The following is a 14055-nucleotide window of genomic DNA, read 5'->3' on the forward strand; positions in this document are numbered from 1 at the left end:
GGCCCAGCCACTCCACGGCATGTGGGATCTTCCTGGACCAGAGCACGAACCCGTGTCCCCTGCATCGGCAGGCGGACTCTCAACCACTGCGCCACCAGGGAAGCCCTAATTTCATTCTTTTACATGTAGCTGTCCAGTTTTCCCAGCACCACTTACTGAACAGGCTGTCTTTTCTCCACTGTATATTCTTGCCTCCTTTATCAATCATAAGGTGACCATATGTGCGTGGGTTTATCTCCGGGCTTTCTATCCTGTTCCACTGACCTATATTTCTGTTTTTGTGCCAGTACCATACTGTCTTGATTACTATAGCTTTGTAGTATAGTCTGAAGTTAGGGAACCTGATTCCTCCAGCTCTGTTTTTCTTCCTCAAGATTGCTTTGGCTATTCGGTGTCTTTTGTGTTTCCATACAAATTGTGAAGTTTTTTGTTCTAGTTCTCTGAAAAATGCCATTGGTAGTTTGATAGGGATTGCATTGAATCTGTAGATTGCTTTGGGTAGTATAGTCATTTTCACAATGTTGATTATTCCAATCCATGAACATGGTATATCTCTCCATCTGTTTGTATCATCTTTAATTTCTTTCATCAGTGTCTTATAGTTTTCTGCATATAGGTCTTTTGTCTCCTTAGGTAGGTTTATTCCTAAGTATTTTATTCTTTTTGTTGCAATGGAAAATGGAAGTGTTTCCTTAATCTCTCTTTCAGATTTTTCACCATTAGTGTATAGGAATGCAAGAGATTTCTGTGCATTAATTCTGTATCCTGCTACCTTACCAAACTAATTGATTAGCTCTAGTCATTTTCTGGTAGCATCTTTAGATTCTCTATGTATGGTATCATGTCATCTGCAAACAGTGACAGCTTTACTTGTTATTTTCCCATTTGGATTCCTTTTATTTCTTTTTCTTCTCTGATTGCTGTGGCTAAAACTTCCAAAACTATGTTGAATAATAGCGGTGAGAGTAGACAACCTTGTCTTATTCCTGATCTTAGAGGAAATGGTTTCACAAAAACTGTATTTCTAATACAAAAAAAGGCAAAGCCAAGTTGCATATTGTGAGGTTAGTTCTTTTACATAAAACAATATATGTGGGTTGGGCTGGATGAAGTTCTTTCTAGGGATTCTGAGTTTCCATTTTCTAATTCTAATTGAATAAAAAAACAGACTCAGTTATATTTTCCATAGAGAACTGAGTAGTAGGAGGTGGGAGAAAACCTGAGTGCCATCCAGCCTGCTCCAAGGATGATCAGCTTAGACAGAGCGGCCCACAGCTCCTGTGCTGGGGTCTCTCCCAGCAGCAAAGTGGACAATGAGGGAAGTTCTAGCATCCCCTCTCCTCCTCTCCCCTTCCCCCTCCCCATCTTCTCCAATTCAGTTGACTGTACTTTGTCTAACCAAGCTCAGAAGCAGTAACATTTAATCTGAAAACTGACAATCAGTGGATCATAAATGAATTCTAAGATTAATCTCATGAGCAAAATTCCCCATGACATGTTCCTTGTGAGCACACAGACTCCAGGGTCAACTGCCGGCCCCAATGCTGGATTGAAGACCAGCCCGGCCACTCTAGCTGGAACCCGGGCAGCCACCTGACCTCACCTCAGGCTCTCAGCCCTTCATTTGTAAAGTAAGTACAATGCTATTTGCCCAGGTTCCTCTTCAGTGCCTATGGTGAGAAACAATGGAAACAGTATATGGGAACGAGCTTTGCAAACTGTTATGAACTTCAGAAATCTAAGTCGTGTCGAAGCACGACTATGTAACATACGTAACAGGTTTTATTTTTCTGAAACAAATCCTTCAGGTTCAAAAAAAGGTTTTACCAGCTGAGTAACAATGTAAAGGACGCAATTATGAACACTGTGGTTCATGTCTCTTTTTGAATTATGGTTTTCTCAGGGTATATGCCCAGTAGTGGGACTGCTGGGTCATACGGTAGTTCTATTTTTAGTTTTTTAAGGAACCTCCATACTGTTTTCCATAGTGGCTGTATCAATTTACACTCCTACCATTTCAACCCCCCTCTGCCTAGGGATAACTCCTTCTCACAAGACCACCTCCTCCTATTTAGGGTGGCCCTCCTCACCCTAACAAGTTACTTTCTACTACACGATCCTGGTTTTATCTCCATCACTGCACTTCTCATAATCTTTAATGACTTCATCATCTCTTTGGCCACTAGAGTTCCAGCTGCAGTGAAAACAGAATTCCAACTCTCTTATGCACTCTTGCCCTCCTAGCCCCTGAGCACTGTAAAGACAGCAAATAGTGAGGTGTAATAAGTGCTTGCTGAAGAAATGAACATCATTTTAATATAAAAAGTGAAATCATGTCTATAAAATTAACTTACCTTCTAAAATTGTGTTTGAGTCATCTACAGCATTATCTAAAAAAAAGCAAACATGTCTTACATTAACTCATCTTCACTAGGTCCTTAAATGAACATTTCCACTCAGACCTAAATTTGGCTCTTTTTAGATTGGGGCTTCTTATAGAGACACTCACTAGAATATCAACTTTAATTTCTAAATTATATTCAAAGAATACATCAATCGGCTGGCATTATCCCTGCTGACATAAAACTTACACCACAAACAGGGAATAAACATATCAACATGATCCAATGACTTCCTTGGTGACTTGAGAATGTCTTGTATTTCTGACTAAATCTATCTTTTTATTTCACATCTTTTTTGGAGTATAAATGCTTTACAATGTTGTGTTAGTTTCTGCTGTATAACAAAGTGAATCAGTTATATGTATACATATATCCCCATATCCCCTCCCTCGTGAGCCTCCCTCCCACATTCCCTATCCCACCCCTCTAGGTGGTCCCCAAGCATTGAGTTGATCTCCCTGTGCTATGGAGCCTTTGTTCCACAAGCTATATTCATTTTCACAAATACAAGGGGAGCTGACTTGCAGGAAACATCTGCTTAGACAAATACCTTACCTGAATTTTCTGTCCCTTCATTTTCCGATGGCTCAAACGCTGCAAAGTACACAGAAAAAATAATCCTTGAGCACTGTGTCACTCCCATTAAAACACAACATTTGCGGTATGGTTCAATGTCTAATTTATCTTTGAACCTCTGGGTCTCAGTCACTGGGAAGCGGCAGGTTACAGAGTAGAGCCAGGAAGAGTTTGGTCTGGAGTAAAACAGGCCTGGTATTCAAATTGCAGGGCAGCCACTTTTAGCCAGAGGAGCAATTATATATGCCTCCTTCTTGTAAAATGGGGAAAATTAAAGTTCCTCCCCAGTCACTGTTTACCTGGATCCAGTAATTTGTTTACCCCAGGGTGACACTGAATTTCATTTTCTTATTTGCTTCGTGACTGCAGTGGAGGCTCTGAGTTACCCGTGGCTCAACCCGCTTTTCACTCTGGGTCCAAGTTTTTACCAGGCAGATTCTCTACTTTGCTTAGGGAGCAATGCTCAGATCTTTCACCTGGGGCAAATGGCCTGCCTCCAGTCCCTGAGAGAGAGAGGGTTCTGCGGCAGGTCTTAATCCACTACTTTAACCACGGTCCAGGCTCATCTCTCTCTGCTCCGCTGCAAAGGAGGCCCTTGTCTCGGCCGCCGTCTCTCCTCATGCCTGGCTGGTTCACTGCTTTCCTAGTCAACCTGATCCCTATTTTTCCATCTTCCAAAATGCCTGAAAATTTCTGCTACCCTAAGAGCAAACTGTGTTTTTTTTCTAGCATGGTTACAAATATATTCTCCTTGTTCATTTAATAAAGAAAAAAATTTGAACATCTACTGTGTTTCAGATATTATTACTAGTGCTCGGGTAGAGCAAGGTATAATTTTTAACAGATCATTTTCTATCCTTTTGGTGGCATTTGGAAGACAAAGGAGCAGTGAATGTTTGCCCACTCTGTCACCCTGAACGGTGCCTGCATTTAATATGCTCAAGTCTATCAACTGAAAAACAAATAAACAAGTCTTTTCTTTTTGTTGTTACTTTAATTTTATTCATTTATTTATTATGTCCTTTATTTTTTATTGAAGTATAGTTGATTTACAGTGTTTCAGATGGATAGCAAAGTGATTCAGTTATACGTGTGTGTGTGTATTCTTTTTCAGATTCTTCTCCATCATAGGTTCTCCCTGTCCTCTCCTTCCTCCATTTCACAATCTAATTTCTTCAGAGTCATTTGCACATGCTGTCTCCTCACTTCCTCTCCTCAACCCACTCCAGTCTGTCTTCCGGCCCTGATAACATCCCTGAAAATGCTCCCCTAAGACCTCCCACGAGCACTCATTTAAACCCAATGGACACTTCCTGCCTTTACTGTATCAGGTCTCCTAGCAGCTCCTTGTCCTTGGACTCCAATGTGACCATACTCTCCTTTGAGTCTTTCCTTTCTCCTTCTCAACCTTCATCACATCACCTTTTTCTTACCAGGCATTAAATGTTGCTTTTTGTCAAAGTCCAGCCATAGATCCTCCTCTATTCCTGCTCTCTCCTCTCTCCTTAAATGATCTCAGCCTTTGGCTTCAATCACAATGCACATTCTGATGATTCTCAAACTCAACTACGAATAGACTTCTGAGATCCAAACACCATCCATCGGCTAACTTGGTATCTCCCCTTGGATGGCTCAACAGGCACTATCAGGGTGTATCGATTGTACTCGTGACCTTCTGGCCCCAAGCCTGTTTTCCAGTCTCACCGTTTGAGGAAAAAGCACCCCATCCACCGGGTGCATAAGCACAACAGTGGATGTGGTTCCCGACACCTTGCTCTCTCTCCCCAGCTACACTTGCACATCCATCCCCACCAACTTTATCTTCTACTTCTCCCCTTTGTCCACTTCCATTCACCTTCACTGCCACCACCCTGGTTTAAACCACTATCATCTCTGTCCAACTTCTGTCCACTGCAAACAGTTCTTGCCAAGGTTACCGGTGAGGCCTCCATAGCCCGAGATCCAAGGCAGGTCTTCAGTGCTCACTTGGGTGGGCTGAACACCCCTTTCTTAAAACTCATCTCCTCTGATGCCTCGTTTGGCAGAGATGTGACTCAGTGAACATCAAGTTTGGATAACTGCAGTAATCTAACTGGTCTCCCCACATCTACAATTTTTTTTTTTTTTTTTTTTTTTAAGCCACGTGGCACAGCTTGCGTAATTCTTAGCTTCCCTGCAGTGGAAGTGTGGAATCCTAACCATTGTACCACCAAGCAATTCCCTCCCCACATCTACTCTTGTCTCTCCAATCTATTTGCTACGTTTTAGACAGATCAATCCTTACAAAATGCACTGCCCTAGAACAGTGTTCCAAGGTGGAGATGAACGCCCTTGACCTCTGGACCCAGACCATCTCACAATCTCAGCCCCAGTCTCTCTTATGCTCAGCACTCCAGACACATCTTCCCATCAGCAGCTTCATTCTACGTTCCAGCATCCTTTCCCCTGGCCTTGTCAATTGTTCTACTCTTCAGCTCATACTTCAGCCTTCCCTGGTCCACAAACTAGGTAGGGCCACTTTATACTCTTGTTGTACACTATGCTCATTCTTACCAGTACTTAATGTAATTGTAACTGAATACTAAACTAAAATGATTTGTATAATTTCTACCCCGCTGCTAAAATACACAGTCCATGAGAATATGAGCCATGTGTGTTCTTCACTGGAACTGCCCCAGTGTCCTACATTTTGCACACAGGCTACATGATACATATGTAGTATATGTAGTGTATGAATAAACAAATCAATTAGATGGTTAAGACTGCACTGTCATTTGCCAGGTGTTTCCAATGTAGGCTTAATGCTTTCCAGGACATTTTATATGTGGAAAGCTGGTTCCCTCTACAGCCTTAACAAGCTTTATGTTTTCCAGGTCCTAGAATTTGGAACGTTTAATACAGAATATATTCTGTTCTCCGACTGAAAAACGGTTTTCTTTTCACCCGACTTACAGCTTTATATGTGTGTGTGTGTGTGTCTGTGTGTCTGTGTGTGTGTGTGTATAATACATATATATTTGGTCACTTGGTTTCCCTATCTGGGTTCCTGAACTGCACAATGGTATCTTTTCAGCACATAATGAAGAATCCTTTGTTCTCTTAGATCTATTTGATTTGAAAAAGTTTATGTTCTATAACAAGGTGATTCAAAGTATCTCATCAAAACCTGATGACCCCTCAGGTCATATTTTTACCCTGTTAACATTTTAAATTATATTTATTATGACATTCTTCCTATGAAAATATCTTTACTTTCACAACATCTTTTTTAGCATTTTATCTAATTTACACTTCTTGCAAATTTGATTTTAAAATTCTCTAGATCTAGTCTGCAACTTGCATTCCAAACATGTTCTTTCCAGCATATTTAGAAAAGCACCACAGTGACTGGCAGAAATTAGAAAACTATCTCAAATCCCACATCTACGTGCAACTTCTAAATTCCAAATTCCTATTTTCTCCTTCAAATTCAAAATTGAAAAAAAAAAATCTAAATTCAATTGTAGTGGCCAAGTTATAAAAAAAATATATTAGTCCCTAGAGATAGACTGCAGGATTCTTCCAATGGGATCCTTCATATCCCATTAGGAACAGCCACTGTGGATGGTGATCTTGGTAGGGTCTAAAATTTTAAAATCACATGATTAATAAATCAGCATCTTAGATCTACATGCAGCCCTTCCTAATTTTCTTCACTTGAGATTCACCAACTGACATGAGACCACAAATGTTTTGGAAGTAGAGGCTCTATATTATTCATAACTGAAAGCCAAGCCCTAAAACCATCCAGCACATAGGAAGTCCTCCATATCTGACTCAAGCACTACACATTACTTCATCCTTCTTGTTTCACAGACAGTTATACCCAATGGGCTTCTTTCCTTCTACAGAGTCATCTTTGAAGATATAAGAATAAAAACGATCCACCATTGGTATTTTATCATTTCTTAGTCATGTGGACTTATGCAAAATTACTTACATTCTCTGAACCCTACTTCTTTCATCTGGGAAGTAGTGAATACATAATCTACTTCACGGAGTTTAATAAAACAGCATGAGAAGTGCTGGGGCAACAAGAGGAGCTATAACTGTCTAAATCAGAATCTGATGCCAGAACTATTTTCTTTATGCTGAAGAAAGCCCGGAATGAAGTTCTGCTCCACCTTTCTCCATGCTGGCAGATCAGTCATCTTCATTTAACTAAAATTAATCTGCAGAAGCAGCTAGAGTAGTTAAACTCTGACTAAAGTAGTCTTTCAAGCATGGGACTTATTTTTCATTAAAAGAGAGCTATGATTATAAAGTAATGAAATGTGTTTTCTTGAATAATTTGTAACCACTTCCTAAGGCACCTTGCAAAGAATTTAAGAAACAATTTAGGCAATGGCAGAACCACTGGAATAGGTAGACAATCTCCCCAAGTAAACTCTTTGAGAACTACCCATTCATTTGGATCTTTTAAGTTATGGTATAATATTTATAGCTAAAATACTACTCTCCATACTTCACAAACTCTGAGTAGATTTTAAAACAAGCAGGTAACTTAAGGTCAAGAAGCATTTTCAGACCTTGCTCATCATACTCTTGGTAGGTGATGTCATCTGCAAAAAAGAGAGTAAAACCAAAATAAGTATCAGTTGTTTAATAAGTATTGCTTATTACAATATTACTTGAGTCATTCTGTGTAATTGCTTAGCTAAAAAACACAACTTAATCTCAAATACAGAATTCTGTTCCTTTAAATATTAATGTTTGCACAATCAGTGAGAAATGCCTCTGGCCAAAAAACAAGAGGAAAGGGCAGGTAAATTATTTTCATAAAATTTCCTCAGATTGGCAGGGGGACCTTCAAGATGGCGGAGTAGGGCTTCCCTGGTGGCGCAGTGGTTGAGAGTCCGCCTGCTGATGCAGGGGACGCGGGTTCGTGCCCCGGTCTGGGAAGATCCCACATGCCGCAGAGCGGCTGGGCCCGTGAGCCATGGCCACTGAGCCTGCGCGTCCGGAGCCTGTACTCCGCAACGGGAGAGGCCACAACAGTGAGAGGGCTGCATACCGCAAAAAAAAAAGTCTACAAACAATAAATGCTGGAGAGGGTGTGGAGAAAAGGGAACCGTCTTGCACTGTTGGTGGGAATGTAAATTGATACAGCCACTATGGAGAACAGTATGGAGGTTCCTTAAAAAACTAAAAATAGAACTACCATACGACCCAGCAATCCCACTACTGGGCATATACCCTGAGAGAACCATAATTCAAAAAGAGTCATGTACCACAATGTTCATTGCAGCTCTATTTACAATAGCCAGGACATGGAAGCAACCTAAGTGTCCATTGACAGATGAATAGATAAAGAAGATGTGTCATATATATACAATGCAATATTACTCAGCCATAAAAAGAAACGAAATTGAGTTATTTGTAGTGAGGTGGATGGACCTAGAGACTGTCAAACAGAGTGAAGTAAGTCAGAAAGAGAAAAACAAATACCATATGCTAACACATATATATGGAACCTAAAAAAAAAAAAGGTTCTGAAGAACCTATGGGCAGGACAGGAATACAGACATAGAGAATGGACTTGAGGACATGGGGAGGGGGAAGGGTAAGCTGGGACAAAGTGAGAGAGTGGCATGGACATATATACACTACCAAATATAAAATAGCTAGCTAGTGGGAAGCAGCCGCATAGCACAGGGAGATCAGCTCGGTGCTTTGTGACCACCTAGAGGGGTGGGATAGGGAGGGTGGGAGAGAGACAGAAGAGGGAGGGGATATGGGGATATATGTATATGTATAGCTGATTCACTTTGTTATAAAGCAGAACCTAACACAGCACTGTAAAGGAATTACACTCCCATAAAGTCGTTAAAAAATAAAATAAAATAAAATAAAATAAAATAAAACTGAGGCATTGTTGTCAAAAACAAAAAAAATTCCTCAGATTGGCGTAAAGCAAGACATTCAAAAGAAACATTAGGAATTAATATCCTCTTCTGTTGTGAGGTGGTGGTAGATGAGATGAAATATGAAAACTGATATTCTTTGAATAATCTAATTTTGTTGCAAAGCAGAAAGTCTTGTATTAGGTGTTAAAATTATGTCTTTCACCCATCAAAAGAAAAGTCACCAGGTTAACAGAGCACTGCAGCCATAGAGCTGGAAATATGTTTAATAGCTAATGAAAACGTCCATACCTGCTTGTTGATACATTCTTCCAGCATCATCTACCACTGGTTCACTGGAATCTAAAAAGAAAAAACATACATTTTTGACAAACCTGAACAAACCAAACACACTGCTAGACACTATTCTAAAATATTTACAAATTAATTCTAAACCTCACAAATGTGTAAGATAGACAGTATTATCATTATTTAATAAAATTTAAGCTGAATAACATTCCATAATTTTCTCTCCAGTCACAAAGATAGGAAGGAGCAGGGTTTGTACCCAGTTTGGCTCCACTAAATCATACTGCCTCATTCATTTCCAAATATTCTTTCCAGTATCCTCTCTACAAAGATCAAAATCCCAACAGTGGTCTGAAAAACACATCCCCTTTTCCCCCATTTCTTCATGTAATATTAAACTATATTCAGAAATGTATATAATATATGGGCAGCCAAAAATGGCTGAGTATTATAAAGAGATTTCTATGTTGTATCAGAGTGATCATTAACCTTGGTTGAAAATGACCTTGGCCACTGCCTCAAACAGAAACATATATCACGAACCTGGATTTTCCTGTTCATATATTATGTCTTCCATATCCTGACTGTAGGCTGGTGAAGCTATAAATTAGGAAACAATTAGGAAATTACAAATATGTCTCAGAAAAGGATTACACTTGATAGTTAAAACAAGACAAGCACAATTTCTAGTAAAGAGAGAAATCAAATCAAAATGATGCTCAAACTTACGTTCATTCATGAAACAAACAGGTACTAACTGTGCTAAATGCCAAATACAAAGGTAAATAAGAAAGTCTCCATCATCAGTGTAATTGAACCACAAAATTGTGGAGCTATGTTCTCATTTAGCTTATGCAAATTCAACTATATTCACAAAACAAAAAGTGAGGCAGAGACACAGAGAGAGCAGTGCAGGGGAACCCTCCTCCCAGGCACCCAGCAGGCACTAGCCTGAGTGAGCCTGAGCGAGGACACACATCCCCAGTCCGTAACTTGGACTCAACACCTGAGTACCCCCAGACTGCAATGTAATTCTAGTGTTTACAGGTGCCTATTGTTGAAATAATATAGGTCCTAAATGCCAGCCAACAATATCCTGTGGTCCTTAAGCACAGAAAGAGGGATCTATTCCAACACTGGAAGAAAAACCGGCCAAAACACAGGCTTATGGGAAGATGGTGTGTCCATCTCCAGTGTGGTCATACCTTCTGGGGACATGTGACATGTGACAATACACAATTTTGACCATTCACTCACTTGCTAATTTAAGACTACAAAACATGCAATTATACAGTATCTTTTTTTTCTTTTTTTTAATTAATTTTTATTGGAGTAGAGTTGATTTATAGTTCAGGTTCTTCCGTAACATCTTATGAAAAAACCCAAACGAACTTTTTGGCCAACCCAATACAATGCTGTGTTAGTTTCTGCTGTACAGCAAAGTGAATCAGTTATATATATACATATGTCCACTCTTTTTTTTAGATTCTTTCCCCATATAGGTCATTACAGAGTATTGAGTAGAGTTCCCTGTGCTATACAGTAGGATCTTATTAGTTACTACTTTGTATAGAGTAGTGTATCTTTTGTTCTCTTACCTTTCTATTTTTTCCTATTTTATTTATTTATTTATTTTTATTGACGTATAGCTGGTTTACAATGTTGTGTTAATTTCTGCTGTACAGCAAAGTGATTCAGTTATCCATATATACATTCTTTTTTGTATTCTTTTCCACTATGGTTTATCACAGGATATTGAATATAGTTCCCTGTGCTCTACAGTAGGACCTTGTTCTTTATCCATCCTATATATACTAGTTTGCATCCGCTAATCCCAAACTCCCACATTATCTTTTGACCTAATAATCCCACTACTGGGAATTTATCCTCAGGAAGTAGACTTTCAAAAGCACAAAAACTATATTCACATATATATATGTATGTGTGTGTGTGTGTGTGTGTGTGTATGCACATACATACATACATATACACACACACATATAAACCTGTGATATAATATGTATTATATAATAATTAACTATGTATGGTGATATTTGATATAAAATATATTAAAATTAATAATGTTATCTCTTTCTCATGATGCTCTTTTATAGGAAAAGACTCATTCTAAGCAAAAAATAATAGTATTAAATTAAAATCTCACCTGTCTCTTCTACATGGTAGCTATCTTCAGTTACTGAAAAAAATAACATTAAATAAATATTGTTACTTTCATAAAATGGTATGTTTATATATTGTATATGTATATTCTGAATGTTTATCATTGATTTTATTTTGAAAGCAAATAACTATTAAAATAAAACATGAAAATATCAATTAAATGTCTGCTAAACACTTTATCTTTCACTAGAACTACGCTTGAAACGTCTCACACATTCTCTTATATGATCCACTTAACAACCCCACGAGGTTGACAAATACTACAACGTGGGATAAAGAGGGAGAAAAATTTAGACAGAGTAACACCGTGGTGACAAAGCTATGCCCCCATCACATTCCACTGTGCTGTTCTATTTTCTAGACACTCCTGCCATTTTCTAGTGCAAAAGCACACTGTCTCCACACGAGAACACAAAGGAAGAACCCAGAGCCTTTATACGTTTGGGGAGCTAAAAGGTAAATGGGTTGATACCTTCACCCGCATACCGCTGATGGCAAAGTGCTGCCACTCATGTGACCCTTGTTATTTAACAGCCACATGGAGTGTAAATAGTTATAACTTCTGAAGACTTTTTTTTTTTAATTTATTTTTTGGCTGCATTGGATCTTTGTTGCTGCACGCGGGCTTCCCCTAGTTGCGGCGAGCAGGGGCTACTCTTCGCTGGCGGTGAGCAGGCTACTCATTGCGGTGGCTTCTCTTGTTGCGGAGCACGGGCTCTAGGCATGCAGGTTTCAGTAGTTGTGGCTCGTGGGCTCAGTAGTTGTGCTCGCGGGCTCTAGAGCGCAGCCTCAGTAGTTGTGGCACACGGGCTTAGTTGCTTCACGGCACGCCAGATCCTCCCAGACCAGGGCTCGAACCCATGTCCCCTGCACTGGCAGGTGGATTCTTAACCACTGCACCACCAGGGAAGTCCTAATTTCTGAAGACTTTTAACAAGCAACTTTTATGTTCAAACTGAATCTATGTCCCAATAAAAAATTAGGTCAGAAAATAAGGTTTCTTCAATTTATGAACTTTTTAGAAGTGTTTCTTCCTACTCCCAGTCTATAACTCCTAGCCTCAAAAATATCAAATGCCTTATGTTTCAGATTCTTTGAGGGTCTTAACTGAAATTTTTTGTGTAAGCAGCATCTAGGACACCAAAATTCTGAGCAACTGTCAATCTTCCTGAGCTATCCTGGCTGAAGATGGGAAACAGCAAGAGATTCCAGGGAATTGTGGAAATCATTTCATCAGCATTCGTACCCAGAACTTAGAAAAGTTTTTCCAATAGAAATCATGATATGCATGATAACTAAAGGCCTAAAGTTCAAAAGCGGAGCACAGGCTCCGAACGCGCAGGCTCGGCGGCCATGGCTCACGGGCCCAGCCGCTCCGCGGCATGTGGGATCCTCCCGGACCGGGGCACGAACCCGCGTCCCCTGCATCGGTAGGCGGACTCTCCACCACTGAGCCACCAGGGAAGCCCTGTAAATGCCTATTTTCAATGCACAATCGAACTGGAATCAAACACAAGTTCAAAAGCATTTTGAACTTACATTTTCTCCCCCAAATTATGCATTATATACAATTCTGTAGGTTCGTATGGAAACCAAACCATCTCTTTTAACGTTATTTCTATGGAAAAGTGCATTTTCTCAACAACAGGCATCAATATAAGCTTTTGGAAATACATTCATTCATGAATTAGGAGCTGTCTGCTTCTCAAGTAGTTCCCCAATATATTAGATATTGTGAGAAGTAGACATACTTAACATTTCCATAATGTTTATGCTTTAAAATAGTCCTTGCAACCATTTACCAACTGCATCTTCTGAGGCTACCTGACCTCTCAATTCTTATGTGGCCGGGATGAGTCCTGTGTGTTCTGCCTGATTCCCACTGGCTCTGAGCACAAGCCTTAACCCGTGCAGAGACAGCAGAGCAGAAGTGAGGGGAGGCCCAGGAGACAGGAAACAGCTGAACCATACCTGGGCTCAACACTGGCAGCAATTATGTATCCCCTGGAGAGCTTTTATAATCGTCCATTTTGGGGGCCCCGTACCCCAAACACTCTGATTCACTTTGATCAGGGTGGGTCACCGGAATTCTTTTAAAAGCTCCCCGGGGGATACTAAAATGCAGTAAGGATCTGAAGTGGTGTGGTGGGATACCAGCCCATCTTAGTGGATCATGTTCATCAGAGGTTGTCTCTCTGAATCCACGACCCTATGGCTCCAGACCTTCCTACCTTGACTAGCGCTGCGGATCCGATCTACCGCCTGTTTCTTACCATTCTGTCCGGCTCTCTGAACTCAACTTAGGCTGAGCTAACCCTTGAACCCTACCAGGCACCTCCAGTCTAGACCCTCGGCGGCCGGTGGTGCTGTGTTGTTACACGGGTCCTACAGACTCTGACGATTACTACACAGCGGGGTGCGTCATGTAACTGTTCACTTTGTGTTGGTGCCACGAACCACTCCCCCTGGTTTCAGCATAGGCTTGTTTTCCTGTATCACTCTTTAGAAATACAACATCCCTCTTAAATAAACAAGGTTCACTTAGTACTCATTTTAAGTATAAAATGATATCATTTATATATTTTAAATAAAATGACAAAAATCAGTCAGAGTACAAAACTTGTGGCTTAAAACCACTAAGGTTTTAAAGGACTACTTTAAGAAAAGAGTACAGAGAATAGATACCACAAGAACAAAGCATGTGG

At 40.1% G+C, this 14055-nt stretch overlaps 1 protein-coding gene across 3 annotated transcripts in view; it reads right to left on the reverse strand.

Moving 5' to 3' along the window:
* Window positions 1-14055, reverse strand: part of ASPH (aspartate beta-hydroxylase) — a 205764-nt gene that overhangs the window by 120919 nt on the left and 70790 nt on the right. For all 3 annotated transcript variants that reach the window (XM_059994695.1, XM_059994693.1, XM_059994694.1), the window contains 6 exons: window positions 11334-11366; window positions 9713-9769; window positions 9173-9223; window positions 7547-7579; window positions 2958-2996; window positions 2355-2390 (listed from right to left, as the gene is read on the reverse strand). In XM_059994695.1, coding sequence (XP_059850678.1) covers window positions 2355-2390; window positions 2958-2996; window positions 7547-7579; window positions 9173-9223; window positions 9713-9769; window positions 11334-11366 — 249 coding nt within the window. The remainder of the gene's footprint in view (window positions 1-2354; window positions 2391-2957; window positions 2997-7546; window positions 7580-9172; window positions 9224-9712; window positions 9770-11333; window positions 11367-14055) is intronic.

Source organism: Delphinus delphis, chromosome 17 (assembly GCF_949987515.2).
Source record: "Delphinus delphis chromosome 17, mDelDel1.2, whole genome shotgun sequence".
In the NCBI taxonomy this organism is placed as follows: domain Eukaryota; kingdom Metazoa; phylum Chordata; class Mammalia; order Artiodactyla; family Delphinidae; genus Delphinus; species Delphinus delphis.